At 35.6% G+C, this 14,914-nt stretch overlaps 1 protein-coding gene across 1 annotated transcript in view; it reads right to left on the reverse strand.

Annotated features, from left to right (window-relative positions):
- Positions 1–2,373: 2,373 nt before the first annotated feature.
- RAB28 (RAB28, member RAS oncogene family) overlaps positions 2,374–14,914 on the reverse strand; it is a 67,819-nt gene continuing 55,278 nt past the window's right edge. Inside the window, exons 7-8 of the mRNA XM_026846928.1 lie at positions 13,672–13,749; positions 2,374–6,621 (exon numbers count right to left, since the gene is read on the reverse strand). Coding sequence (XP_026702729.1) covers positions 6,529–6,621; positions 13,672–13,749 — 171 coding nt within the window. The 3' untranslated portion in view covers positions 2,374–6,528. The remainder of the gene's footprint in view (positions 6,622–13,671; positions 13,750–14,914) is intronic.

Consider the following 14,914-nt stretch of genomic DNA (forward strand, 5'->3'; position numbering starts at 1 on the left):
GTGATCAAATACCTCCCCAAATCTGAGCAAGAAGTACCAGTTCTTGTTTATCCTCCATGTCAGATCTGCAATTCAGACACTACAAATGGGAGGTTGGTATGTTTTCCGGCACTATCAGTCAGTACTCAGTTTGCAATGAGACTTGCCAAGCGTCTCCAGATTCTTTTCTGTTTCTGATTCATTATGGATCTGAGGAGCTATTTGTTCCAAAAACAGCAACTCACACAATGTCAAGTAAATGCTCCAATTATACAACTGAACCATATTTCAACTTTTTTTTTTCTTTTTGCAACTTCTGTATTGTTCATGCTAGCCAAAAGAATCAGAAAAACAACAGAATGGATGAAAACCACTTTTTTTCATTTTTTTATTTTTAACTTGTGTGTCGCTTTAGTTTATACCTTTCACAATGGGTAGAAAATTTAAGAAACACTGAAATTCCTGAAAGAACTTTAGCCTCAAAGGTATTTATTTCAATGGAGCCAGAATTTCTGTGTCAGCAAAGTGTGCCAGAATATATTTAGCTTCAAGTGTGTACTTAAATCACATAGACTTCAAGGGAACTTAAATACACGCTTAATTTTGAGCATATGCTTAAGTGCTTTTGGTGAACAGTATTGAACCACAGCATTCACCTCTTTGTAAAGGAGAGAATGCTTTCCAAAGCAACATTTACTTCTCAGGGCACGGTGTGTGTCTTTTAAATCCTCCTTTGATGTTTCTTGGTCTACTTTGTTTTTAAAAACTCACCAGAAATCAAAAAGGATTAGTAGGTCATGATCCTGCAAGCTACCTGGTATGGATCAGCCCAGGAATGGACAGAAATGAAGTTTAGCTAGCAAAGAAAAAATGTTTGCCTGGAGCAGTCTGCAGGACGTGTTTTCTGAGACACAAATTAGTTTAAAAGTTTCACATTTTATTTTGTATTTATAACCATTATCATTCTAAAGAATGTTTTAAATAAGTAGGAAGCGGAATATAGGATTTTTAGCAGTTCATAAGAAGATGATGATTAATGTGTCTTAAACACCTTCACCTATGCCAGTGATACCTCATACAATATAAGCATTTTTTTTCCACTCATGCTTAAAGGAAAATCATAAACCAAACTAAAATTAGCACCTTTTCTTTTTAAATGGGAATTTGAATTCATATTCTTATAAAAACATTGATTGCCAATATGAATTAGAGAATAAAGATAGAGAAAGTCTTGAAAGTGAAATTAAAAAAAGATCTGGAATCCTATTTCCTCCAGAATTCAGTGCTCTAAATGTGGTATGCGAGCAAACACAAGCTCTTGACCTCAAAATCTATATTCTTCTCCGAGGTTCATCCACTAGGATAAGGAACACTGTGTAGCGGTTAAATACAAAACAAACCTGAAATTGGTACCTTCTGAGGTTTGGTTCTGACCAACCTTTGAAACAAGATTGCTTTCAGTCAATTGGTTATTTCAGCACTTGACATCACCCCCACATAAATAAAACAAGGCAAATGGCCAATTAGCTAACTGGAAGTTTTCCAGTTCAAAATGGTGCCAAAATGAACGAAGATGAAGTGGAGTAGAAAAAAAAAAAAAAAGAAGTTTAAATTGGCTGAACAGTCAGCTCTCTATGGGAAGCTGAAAATAGAAATCAGTTCATGGAACTCAGGAGCTTCACTATCTTCTATTTGGGGAAGATCAAACTTCGGCATTTGCAAGTTAAACAGGGATCCCCAAGGCTTCTAGAGTACTTTATAAAAAGAGGTTTTATACAGGACCTGTGTATTTTGCAAATAAAACTGTAGCACATACAAATTCTAATCACATTCTATTCATAGCATCTGAAATGAGAGTACAAATTTGCTTCCTACAGATAATTCTCTGGACTGGAGTTTTAATCTCATATGTATGCCATTCTCCCTATGCAAACATGGATAAATTTTGACTTTTTCTTTTCAGCAGCGTTCAGCTATTTTGACATTTTAAGTGGCTATGAGTTGGTTTCAAAGACGGCCTAAAGAAATCAGATATGTTAAGCAGTAGGACTTGAACTGAAAAATGAAAGAATACAGCATTGTAGAATAACCTCTTTGCTTGGTAAATAATCCTCAAATTCCAGCAAGAAAAGTAGTTAATCACATCAGCTTTGTAAATATAATTTCTATAAAAGTGAATGATGCTTTAAATACATCTAGCAGCCCCCTCATACAAATTCTTAAGGTAATCAGAAATGAATGCCAGTATTCTAAACAGGAAAAATTCTCCAGCAGAAAATTTCCCAGTATTATAAAATTGTTATATTATGGAATATCAATTTAGTCTCCCGTCAATGACAAAATATAAATAGGACAGTACAGTTCTAGCTAGATATACCGATATTTACTTTGAAAGATGATGAGTTATGGGGGATTTTGTTTAGCTCAGCCAGCTACAGCTGCTGGGCCAGCTCAAAGCAATGGTCCAAGCATGGCCCAGATACACAGCGACAAGGCTTCAGCACCACTTGCTCTTCCCTGCAACATCTAAATCTTTGGTCTCAGATCAACACATGAAATAAGAACATCTTCTAAACCATACTCTTTACTACAACTTGTAGGAAAAGGTTATGATCATGAAACAAAGATTACAAACCTTTTGTGAAAAAGCAACCATATTTCTAACGTAAAAAGAGAAAAATATTTCAACTCATTTAAATTGCCATCATCATCAAAAAGCAAAAGAATAGCCAACTTTAACTATTACTATGATATTTTTCATTATAAAATTATTATAAAACTTTGGCTACTGGGTTCATTATCAGGTGCATTTACCAGTGCTTACTCTGACAAGGAAATTAGCTCTGCATTTAAAAGAAGCCACCTGATCCAAAAGCCCTTTAGTTCCAGTGAAACCCAAACAGTGCTTTATCAAAAACGTTTTTCTGGTAAGTAGATGCCTAATGTTGCAGACAGATAGTACTGACAATTTTCAAATTCCTCAGAAGAGCACACTTCACATAATTTTTCTAGCGACCTTGCATGTGTCCTTTAAAACACTGAAGTTATTATTTTAAAATCCAAACTTTTAAAAAACAATTAAAAAGAAGCCTCGTGTGTTTTCATAACTTTTATGAACTGTCAAAAGAACAATGTATTCAGAGAGCAGAGCATGAACTCATCACCGGTTCTGGGCCTCACAGCAGCTGGTCGTAAAGGAAAATACCTTCACATTGCTGTCTGTGAAAGAGACTCAATTTGGTCACACCAAATTTAGAACCACTGAAGATAAGAAGTTGGATAAGTCAGTGTTCTAAATACATTTTAAAAGCACTAGTACTCTAACATACAGCCAGACACAATGTACCTGTTAGTATCCACATCACACAGCACTGACGCTAGGGAGGAACTGAACTTAGAAACAATTTTTAGCTGCAGAACTGTTACTGAAATGATTAGTTACAATAACTCTGAGCAGGCAGATCACTTCACCAGTGTGGATCTGTGTAAGATCAGGGCCTGAACACATTTCTTCCCTTCATCTGGCCTCAGCTTCAGGAAAAAACATGCTTCCCCCCCACCCCAATCCACTCCCCATGTCAACAGACATTAAGCATATGTCGCCTCACTTTTGGAAAGCATTGCATTAACCTCATTACCGTTTGTTGAATTGCTTTCAACCAGTTCTCACCTTGCAAAAGACTTCTAAGTGCATTAATATGGCACATGCTTAAACTCCACCATATGTGAATCCTGTGGATCAGTAGTGGGACATTACTTGGAGACCAGGCACAGGGCAGCAGCTCGCCTGCCTCCCCCTACACTCACCTCTAAATTTCTGTCCCTCCAGAGATCCCTTACTTTCCTTGCAGAACAGCATCTACTCCCTCTCTCCATGTTGCTTAATCCTTCAGAATTATCTCTGACTTTCCTGCTCAGCCTGGTGGAACCTGGGCCATAGCGATGGCAAAGGCACCCCTGAATCTTCAGCCACAGCTGCTGCAGCACTTCAAAGGCAGCTACCACAGCTAAGGATTTAGACTGCAGCTGGAATCCAAAGGCTCAAGGTGGGGTCCCCAGGGCTGAGCAAAAAGAGCAAAGCTCATTTGTAAGGATTAAAATGTGGACAGGTAATGGATCTAAATGGAGCAGGAAGGGTAAGGAAAGGCAGGGAGAGTGGAAGTCAGTATACAATACAGAAAACCTGAGGAGGTTAAGAGGGGCAGCAAAAGGAGGGGCTGGGGGCACCGAAGACAAGAGATTTCTAGTTAGCATAAATAATATACATGTATGTTAGAAAGGAAGAATGAGAGCAGCTTGGAAATGTAAACAAAAATATCTTCAGAGGAGGTAGGGCTTTAACACAGAATATGGTGAAAAGATCAAAGAAAACACAAAAGGATGTACAAGTCAGAGACAGCTAGAAAAACAGGCACTGAGAATAAAAGACCGTGATGAGACAAAGACATAAAATCCATTTAAAATCCATTGTACTGGTACGCTGATCAACCTTCATACTGCAGGATTACTCCAAATGTAAAAGCAAAAGTTTTTTATTATTCAGGGCAATAATAGGCTTTGCATATCAAGTTATGAAAAAGCATTTTCTTCTGAAAAGGAAGATTACAGAAATTTTTAAGGGAAAAACACTGTTTGGTTTTTAAGACCATGTTACATATTACTTGGGAAGCAGGACTATGAAGTTGACTCACATGCACTAGAGAAAGATGGCTCTAGTCATCTAGCTGAGCCAGGTTGTGCTCAGCTCCTCAGAGGGGGCAGTTCTCATGAATATTTTAATGTATGGGCCGAGTTCAGGGCACAAACATACCAAGAAATCTGAGGATTCAAAAAAATACACATGCTTTGGAGGGCATAAACTTGTAAACATATTGGCTACTTCAGAAAAACTTTGAAGAGAATTTCCCATCTGGTGGAAGACAGTTCACCTTTCAGTTGAATTTAACTATAAGGTAAAGCTATGCAATGGGGCACAAACTCCATGGGACAGGAGCAAGAACATAGACTGTAATCCTAAAACAAATAATTTACTGCAAATTAAAACACCTACCTTAGTGTAGAATAATTTCTCAATATCTCAGCTTGTTTCTTAGAATTTCCCACATTTGAATGATAAAATATTACAACACTAAGTCATTATCATGTAGTTATAAAACTATGTGTCAAGCTGCATGCTGAATGGTTTAAAAATTAACTTAGCTTTTCAATTAACTCGGAATATGCCAAAATAATAACAAGTAGCATATTTTTGCCATTTGCAATCTTATTCTTTAACGATGATTAAAATAGTTTAATTATTTTATGAAATTACTAATAGTTGAATAGTTCCAACTACTAAGGACTTGCTTAAACAACTTAATAGGAACACTTACTTGAAGGACCTTGACATTTTCACTTGTGATATACAAGCTTCCTTCACTCAGCCTCACTAATTTTCTAAATTTCCACATGTTTTGTTGTACTTCATAAGAAAACACATTCTGGAGTTAAAACAGGTAAATATTTATAGTTTAGAAATAAGTTGGCTTATTTTTTTTTCTCTCCTTAGCTTTATATTCAGGTGTGCCAGTAGAGAACTGGTTGTCTAAAGGAGACTGCTAGAAAAGGAGCAGAGGAGAAATGTGATAATCGGAGAGCAGACAGCTTTTTTATTTGTCGTTTACTCTGAACTAAAAAGAAAAGAGTACCAGGCCAAAAGTCATTCAGTTGGTTATTAAAAACGACTGATCCTAATTGATCTATCAACAGTTTCTAATGCATGCTGAATGTATCACTCAACATTTACAGCCCAAACTGTTGACTGAGGTTCATCCATATTCATAAAGACATATGAACATATCTACGACTGCAAGAAGTAATGCTGATGAGGTAATCAAAATACACAAGAACACTAGCATTTTTCAAAACATCAATGGAGACAGCTTGAAACTTCATAAAAGTAACTATTTTTATATTACAGCTTTATTTCAAGCACTGTTTCTTACTAGATACAATTTGGACATTCTGTACCATGTGTGTGCGTGTATATATATATTTTTTAAGGGAATATTTTCCAAATTATCCCTAGATAAAATATATTATGTGTTTAAAATTATTCCAGCAATAGCTTTTCCAAGTAACATTTTGCTGAGTGTTATTTCAGATCACAGGACAAAAAAAAGAGAGAAAAATTTCAAAAATGCTTTGGCAAAATACCATTCCACGGTTATGTTTTTAAAAGTATTCTGAATGCAGGACTTCTTCATCCATTTTTATTCCAGTATCAGACAAACAGATAGGAGGAAACATATAAACACAGTTATACTGCTTTATTTACATATAATTTAAAAGAATATAGATCTTAATTTTTCCAAAATGTGTGGTTTCCTGTTTGAATTTCAGTCAGTCAGAAAACTGCCTGCTGCTTCTCAACGTACAGTGGTGCAACATATTTTTGAAATCTCTAATTGCATTGTTGTGATGGTCACTATTAAAGCTCCTGGTAATCCCAAAGCCTGTGTCAAGGTAGGAGGACCGCCAAAGGTATCAAAACAGAGGAGAATAGCATGGTCATTGAACGGCACACATGGAGCTTCTAGGAGGATTAACGGTTCTTGCCACAGGCTCCTGACTGTAGTTGACAATATCTGCCTTCACCACCCTCTGTCACAAAAGAAAACACAGTAACGATCAGAAAATATAATCTTCACGCTGGCAAAGCATTCAACATATATTTTACTATTAACTATGATTTAAAAATCCGGCAAAATTTTTTTGTTACCTTACAGAAAGTCTTATCAGGTGCTAATTATTCTAAAATACTAAGAAGAAGTGCCTTGGTAGGTTTTCACAACACTACAAATGCAATACAACTTTTCTGCAAAAGTAATGAATACAGTTTTACTTCCATGAAAAGTGTTTTGCATGGAAATAATAAAACAGTATTTGTTTACAAAGACTATAGTATGCATTCTTTAAGAATAACTGCCTAAATTGTAATTGGAAGTTGTATGTAAGTTTTTCTGTCTTTACTCCAAGCACTTCACCGCAAAATACGGACAGAATTCAAAGCAAATTTCAAATACAACCATATTTCAAAGAAGCTTGGATAGACAGACGAAGAATAAATTAATATAAAAAGAATGTTTGCATACAATATTTATTTTTTAATACAGAACCAGCAGATTATTACCCATTCTATTTACAAACCATTTGATAAGGCTGTTGGTCTCCTCTATATATGAGGAGAAGAAAATGAGATTCCAATGTTGTGGCCATTTCAATCTGAGGCAGCTATGTAACTTTTTGAATATACAGCAATGAAGGACCTTCCTAATACAGTAACATGCAGCATTTCAAAGTTTCTATGAACTATATAGTTATCAGAAAGATTACGTAATTGTACACAGAGTTCCAAATGTTAAGTATTACAAGCTCTTACAGATATAAAATATATTGTTACAATAGAACTTATTGTAACAGTTGTTACTTCACATAAAAACAATGCAATGTGAAAAAAAAACCCCAAGTTTTCCATCAATACCTGAACTACTGCATTGAGCAGACTTTGCTCTGGCAGTTGGAAATGCCGTGACGTTGGTTATCTTCTTCAGGATATTTCACTAGTTCTGCCCTGACAACATGCTGTTAATCATGTATCAACATAATGGATAGAAGGCAAGGAGAAGAATGTAGAAAGAGAAGGAAAAAATAATTGAGAGATTGATCAGTAGTTGAAAAGAATGAATGAATGACATTAAAAGACTATGCAGAAGCAAAACCAAAGTGCATTTCTCCTCAGGTCTTATGCTGATATAAGAGCAACATGTCTAGCTGAAAGCATCACTATCAGCATCAGGGCTGCTTCCCAAGCTTTGCCCTTTCAAAGAACCAAAGTGAAATATTCATGCGCGCAATTAACAAAAGCGTATTAAAGCAAGAGAAAGGACAGAAAAAAAAGGAAGGCAATCCAGTGGAAGAAAAGATGACAATGGCCAATTCCTTTAAGTCTAAAGTACTCAAATATTACCTTAGCCAGCTTCCTACCAACAACTGTAACAAGTGCATTAGATGTACACATGCATCTCTTCCACTACATAACTACTGCATTATAAAAACTAAACATATAATCAAAAACAGTGACATAAATTAACAATCTCACATCCAAGTGCTGCAAGGTTTGATTTTTCTTTACTTCATATAAAAATAAAAGGCTATCACTTTTCCCCTTAAAGATAAACAAAACTGTTGAAAGTTTTCTCGCTATTAATAGTGTTCATGCAAAGGGGATAAAAATTCATAGAATAGTATCAGCAAAGATATAACAGAGGAGGAAGGTCTGCTATGAGAGATACCCTAAACCAAACTAATAATTTTTCTTAAATATTTCAGCTTTTACACAACGTATTTTCAAGGTTAAATAGATAAATGAATAAATACTATTATTTTTAAAAATAAATTATAAACTGCATTATATGAATATATAAATAGTATATGTTAAAGGTTACCTCTGTAAATAAAACCTGTATGTCAAACAAGCAATAATAATTGAATTGGCTGGTAAGGGATCTGGATTTATTAGCTGCTGATGTACTCTTCTTGAGTTTAATTGATCACATTCATATTATCTTATCTAGTGGACAACACTCATGATTTACTGGACTCCTGGCCTGATGTTATCAAGGCAAAGATTGCCAAATCCCATGTAAAGCAGTAGTAGGAGCTTTAGCATTAAACAGTGTTATCTGACCTCACAGGACCTAGTTTCTTCATGCCAATCTTTTGACTACAGCTGGGGGGGGGGGAAGAAAGAAAAGAGTCTTGCAATCAGTAGGCAATTAATTGTTCCTCAAAACACTGGTCTAAATCCCATCCATAAACACAGGCAGGTTAGTGACCCATGCTTAGTCACATTGCAGCAAGAAACTGACTATCATAAATGACTTGGATTTTCTAAAGGAATTTCACCTAAATAAGAGTAAAAAAACACCACTGCAACATCTCTTTTATTAACTTCATGGTAAATTAAAAACTGGGGCTTCTTTGTATCAGTTTCTACATCAGGCATAACAATGCCACGGTTCAAACCACTGTCAATAATGAGAAATAACCTTTCTTGGTGCAGGTGCTCTGAATTCCAGATCTGACTTATCTGCCAAATATTTTACTGGACAAAGCTAGCACACACACCCTGGTTTGCTGAACTGGCATTCAGTTAAAGAGAAAACTACACATCACTTACAAAAATGCTAGCTCTTGCCAATGCCAAGGAACAAAGCTGTACCCCATGCAGTTTTTACACTACCATTGAAAGTAAAAAATATAGAAAGAAAAACATTTGATTAGTAAAGGAGTTATCTCCTCAAATTTCATCAGACCCTTGCAATTTAAAAGGGAGAGTATTTTGAGGACTGAATATAAGTCGGAATCTGCAATTTTCTTACTTTGGAACTGTTCCTTTAAAAATATGCTCTACTTTCCAGTCACGCATAAAGAGTAATCTAGTTCTTTGTTTCACCACAGTTTTGTCCAAATAAAGGTTGGATTAACAGTCATCTCAGCATGTTAACAGACAAGGTTTAGTAGCTCTAGCTGAGATAATTTAAAAACTTACCACCCCCAAATGTCTGTCCTATTCCTCTGCTGGAGTTCACTGCTGACAAAGGAGAGCTGGTGTACTTGCACCTCATCCGCTTCAGCACAAAGTCTGGCAGCTTCACTTAAAAACAACTTTCAGCAGCAGTTTAAGCTAAGCTGTTCAACTTCACCCTGATGTGGCCAAGGCACATGATCACCTTCCATTTTCTGATTCTGCTGTGGGAGTGATAAATTCCAGCAAAAGGGCAGTAACAAATAGCTTGGGTTGCATTAATATCTTAAACTGCTGCAGCTGTTTTCTAAAACAATGCATGCTAAATAATTCAATTTCTCAGGCTTGTTCTTGCAGTTAATTAACAGAAGTTACGTTATTAATTTGAAAGGGACCAAGAACCCCATCCACTCTTCACAAGGGCTTTCGCAGTTCTGCCAGTCATCAAAGCTCAGGAATCAAGCCCCACAAATTCATACAAGTTAAAATAATGTGATTGGGAAACCTGTAACTTATCTCTAGCTTCCTGTGAGTCACTTCTAAGATCTTCATAGTGACTGTGACAATTATAACTGATTTTAAAGACAAGAAAGATGATCTTCAGGCATAAAAATCAAAAGTGCTAGAAATATTTTTTAAAGAGTATTCTCAATATCAGACAATCGGGAATAATGAAGAAATACGTAGCAAAACATAATTCACATATAGCATTTCACTGCTGGCCATTTACACAAACTCAGTATTTCATCTCATCCTTTGTTACGACATAGACTAAATGAAGACACCTGATATTCTCTGACATTAACACAGCAACCTTCTAATTTTTCAAAACAAGGATATCTCACATTACACAAAGTATGGGAAATTCAAAGATATAGTCCAGCATGTAAACAGTGGACATTTGTAAAAAATAAAATGTATTTTACTCTTTGTTTAAAGATTAAAGCTTCGTCAAAGATTAAATCTGTCAGTATTTCCATACCTACTGATTTAAGGATGTCACACTCATCCTGTATTGGTTTTGTTTCTTTATAGATTTTATCTAGCATCCATCTATCTATCTACTTTTATAGTCCAATAGCTAGAGCACTAAATGCCTAAAAATTTTAAGGAAACACCTTCACATAACTGTTGCACAATTTAAGGAAGCCCTGTGCCCATTTTACAGATGGAAGGAAATGAAAGGAAATGGAAAAAAAAAAAACAAACAAACCACCACCACACTAAGGGACCTGTACCTGTCATAAAAAAAAGGTCTGTGGCAAACCAGAAACCTACTAATAACAACATCATCTAACACCACCTCCTTCCAGCCAAGAGACCAGCTCCATGCTTTTGGGAAACGGCATCTACACATTACTTCAATTAGGCTTTTCCACTGCAGACTAATAAATTTCTCTCAAGAAATGTCCTTCTACTAATCTCCCTGAGGATATGAAGGTTAAAGTTTTCCTTCTCCAGTTTTGTGTAGAGACTTTCCCTTTTCTGTATTAAGAAGTGACCAGGGTATTTGGTTCCATACAACAATGAACCTTAAGATACAGCTAACAGACAGACACTCCAATACAATTCCCATTGGTTTCTCACTGACTGCAATTGGGCAATTCCTATAGGCCATTCAAAATAGCACTCTCAAAGGAAGCAAACGTTTTACTGGTAACAAAGAACTATTGCTTGTTCAGAGTAGATTGAAACTATACTTGATTAGCAGAACTTTGCAAAGTCAGGCACTTGCTTTCCAGCTCTCACTCTTCAGTTACAGGCACAGCATAGCACCACTTAGTGACTTCTATGGTACCTGAATGGCAACAATGAATTTCTTTTGTGTCCAACTCCATTTACTGGCTTTGTTTCTTCTTTTGTTGTTGTTCTTAATTTTTCAGGGTGGTTTTTTTTTTACCTTTTTTTTTTATCACTATAGCTTGGATTCACATTAACAGTAATGTATGGGCCACAGTGAGTATTTATGCATATTAACTATTTATAGACTATTGCTACTGCAATTTGTGTAATACTGACTTTGTCTGATCAACACATTGCATATTCCATTGATCTGCTCAACAAAATTAAAAACGAATTACAATACTAAGGTAGGAGGAAGCCTACTTAAAGCCGATACCAATTTGACGTGGAAAGTTATGTACTCTTGAGTCAGGACTATATAGAGGTTCTTAATTTAAAAAAAAGCTAAAAATAAACACTTTCTTTAGAAAGCTACAATTTTGTGTATAGCTCCACTTATCATATTATCTTCTTAATTTAAGGTATTTGCATACCTATCTACAAGCATACACCTGAGTTACCAGAACACAACACCACACAGCACAGAGAGGTCTAAGACTGATGTTCGCAGTACTAGTTAACAATCAAAGAAAAATTAAATAATTATTTATGTGCTGAATTATTTATATGCAAATAATCACATAGCTCAGAACAATAAATGGATGGTACCTTAGTTGTAAAAGATGATTGAAAAGACACACTCACAATTAATCTATAAATTACAGCTTTTCAAAGCTACTTAGCTTTGCTTGTTAGGTATGTACTATAAGTGTATTTTACCATTTTACTGTTTGCAATACAGTTTTCTAGTTAACCACTTCAACACAGTTTGTAAATACTGCTGTGGCAAGACACTTTCAGAAATTACATATTTATTGTATATTTCGAAAAGCAGGAGACCAAGCTGTACATAAGAAAAGTTTTGCCTTTTTTTTTTTTTTTAAATAAACTTGTTGACTGATTTTGTGGTACTTGTTTAATGTTGGTATTAACCAGCAGTTCCAGTATATTACACCACTAGAACGGCTACCTTTTGGTTCAATAAGTAAATTTAAAGTAAGTTTACTGTTATCCAAAATGTCGTTATACAGTAAGGGTTACCTCAGCAGTATAATCTTTGTTTTTGTGGTTTCTGAAACTGGGTTTGTATAAAATCTTTTTGGTTTAAACCTATGCACACAGTCTAACTGGCAGGAAAAATATTTTTAGAAGCAGGAACTAGGAAGAAGGAGGTGGTAAGAGAAAAGGCGTTACAGCAGAAAACCTCTTGCTGCTTGCTTATTTGAACAATTAACATATTTCTGATCTCATAATTTCACTGATAAAAACTAAGTGACTTCCAACTCTGGTAGATAGAGTTAAGCAAGTAGTCGCATTTCAATTAATATAGTTACAGTTCAAATTTTTAAAAATATCAAAAACATCTTTTCCCAATTAATTCATAAGGTCCTAAAACAATGCTCTCATTAGAGCCATTTTGCATACAGCAATTACTGAACAGCATGAACTGCAAGAAAGCTCTGCTACAGTTTTGAGCAGGACATGCAGCAGGGTTTTGCCATGTATTCACAGTGATATCCCTATATTCACATCCCTTAACTCACTGCTAATCAATGTAAAAGAATGGGGGACAACCTTCTTGATGACCTTCCCACCCACTGCCAGGAAACATTCTCCCGTCTCTCAGCCCTTTCTTACTGCAGAGGAAATGGCAGAAAATCCTCAAGATAACACTCATAACACAAAGAACAAAACAGAAAATGCAAGGGCAGAAACTATGAACCTCCTTTAGGGGGAGATTATTTGGGACTGGTACAGTGAGAAAAATAATTGCAGATGCCAGGGTTCTGTAACAGCTACCCAACCACAGGATTCCACAGGTCTGCCTGCTGTTGAGACTGGGTATACTGAACCAGAAGAGGATTCATTTCTCATTTGCGCATCAGAATAAAATGGGAAATAGTGACATTACAAAGTCAATAGTCCTTCCCCAAGGCAGTAAATCATTACAGTGACTACTGAGGTCCTGTATTATACCGGCACACAATGAAGACTGAAATCTGAGATTAATCAAACACAGGACTTAACATAGTTAATTCCTGACTCTCTGATTGGCAAATAATATTTTTTCCCTGTTTTTTGAACATAAGTTTTTCTTGTTTCAGCAAGTTTATCACGATGGATATATATATATTTTTTAAAAAACTGTTGTGAAAGTAAATAATTGTCTTCAGAACCACAGATGCAGCTTGATTTAAAGGACAGTTATTAATTTGCAATGAGATTGCTTTTTTAATAATAAATAAAAAACTAAGAAAAAACATGTATTTGTGGAAAGTCACCTGTGATTGTTCCAATTCTGCTTTGTTTAATTTGATGCCAAGTATGTCAGCAGCAATTCTCTGAAAACACAGGAAGACCTATGGAAAAAAAAACTTAAATTGCATTTAAATGATTAAAAACAGACATCCTTGAGGTTCTTTCAAATATACCAAAGCATTCCTGAACTGTAAACAATGAGATATACAAAATTATGACCTGTGCAAAAAAGATCTGAAAATAACCTCATCTGGTACATTCAATTTTGTTTAAAAATTGGAGAAAACAACTCAACAATGGTACAAGGAATGAACAGTATGGTGGATTGTTAAGCAGCACTTCTACTCTGTCTCCAGAGACCTAAGTTTAAACAAAGTTTTACACAACCCTCCTCTCAAATACTATTCTCAGTGCTATAAAATATGAATAAGGGTATTCACCAGCGTTTAGCACAAAAACACATTACCAGTGTATTGTGCAATAAAGATGTAGGCTTCTGAAATTGAGAACAACAGCACTGTGCATCAACATCATCAAAATCTCTACTGCACACATTTTAAAAACATTAGCAATATGAAACCCAAGCAATGATACATTTGTTCTGAAGAGTCTTACAAAACATTATGGGTGTTATACTGAACAGAAGTATCTAATAAACAATCAATATGTTGTATGGCATACAGCAGCCTGGCAGTGTTAGACTTTGGATGTGGTTTGACAGATAACATTGGGTGGCAGTGCTATCTTAAATAACTCCTTTACTTCATCTCAATCCAGTCCAGCAATCTTACTGTTTAGGCAGCTGCATTTGAAATGAGATTAAAGAACACAACAGATGTTAAAGAGCAGCTGAAGCTTGCACTGCTGCTGAACACTGTATTGTCAAGCTACACATTATATTTTATCTATATGGTTATTCGACTGAGCTCACAGTCTAAACTAACAAACATTGCTTTACATGGCACAGCTGCCACCCTCAAAAGGTAAGGCCTGTGTAAGTGCTTTTAGTAATTTTCAATGAAAATTTAAAAAAATACCATTTACACAATCTCTTTTTCCACCTGAGATGGAAACCAGTAATGAATTAGTGGCACAACCAGCAAACCACAGTAGCTTCCAAAATAATTCCTCTCCCTGAACTACTTGATCTAATACTGGTCTATTCTACTAGCATTCACCCAGCAAGAACAGAAATCCTGAACAGGCTTACCTTTTCCAGAGACCTACTTTAATGCACCAGGCTCTCAGGTGTACTGAGTCAGATCA

Source organism: Athene cunicularia (assembly GCF_003259725.1).
Source record: "Athene cunicularia isolate RWA chromosome 4 unlocalized genomic scaffold, athCun1 chr4_part1, whole genome shotgun sequence".
Classification (NCBI taxonomy): domain Eukaryota; kingdom Metazoa; phylum Chordata; class Aves; order Strigiformes; family Strigidae; genus Athene; species Athene cunicularia.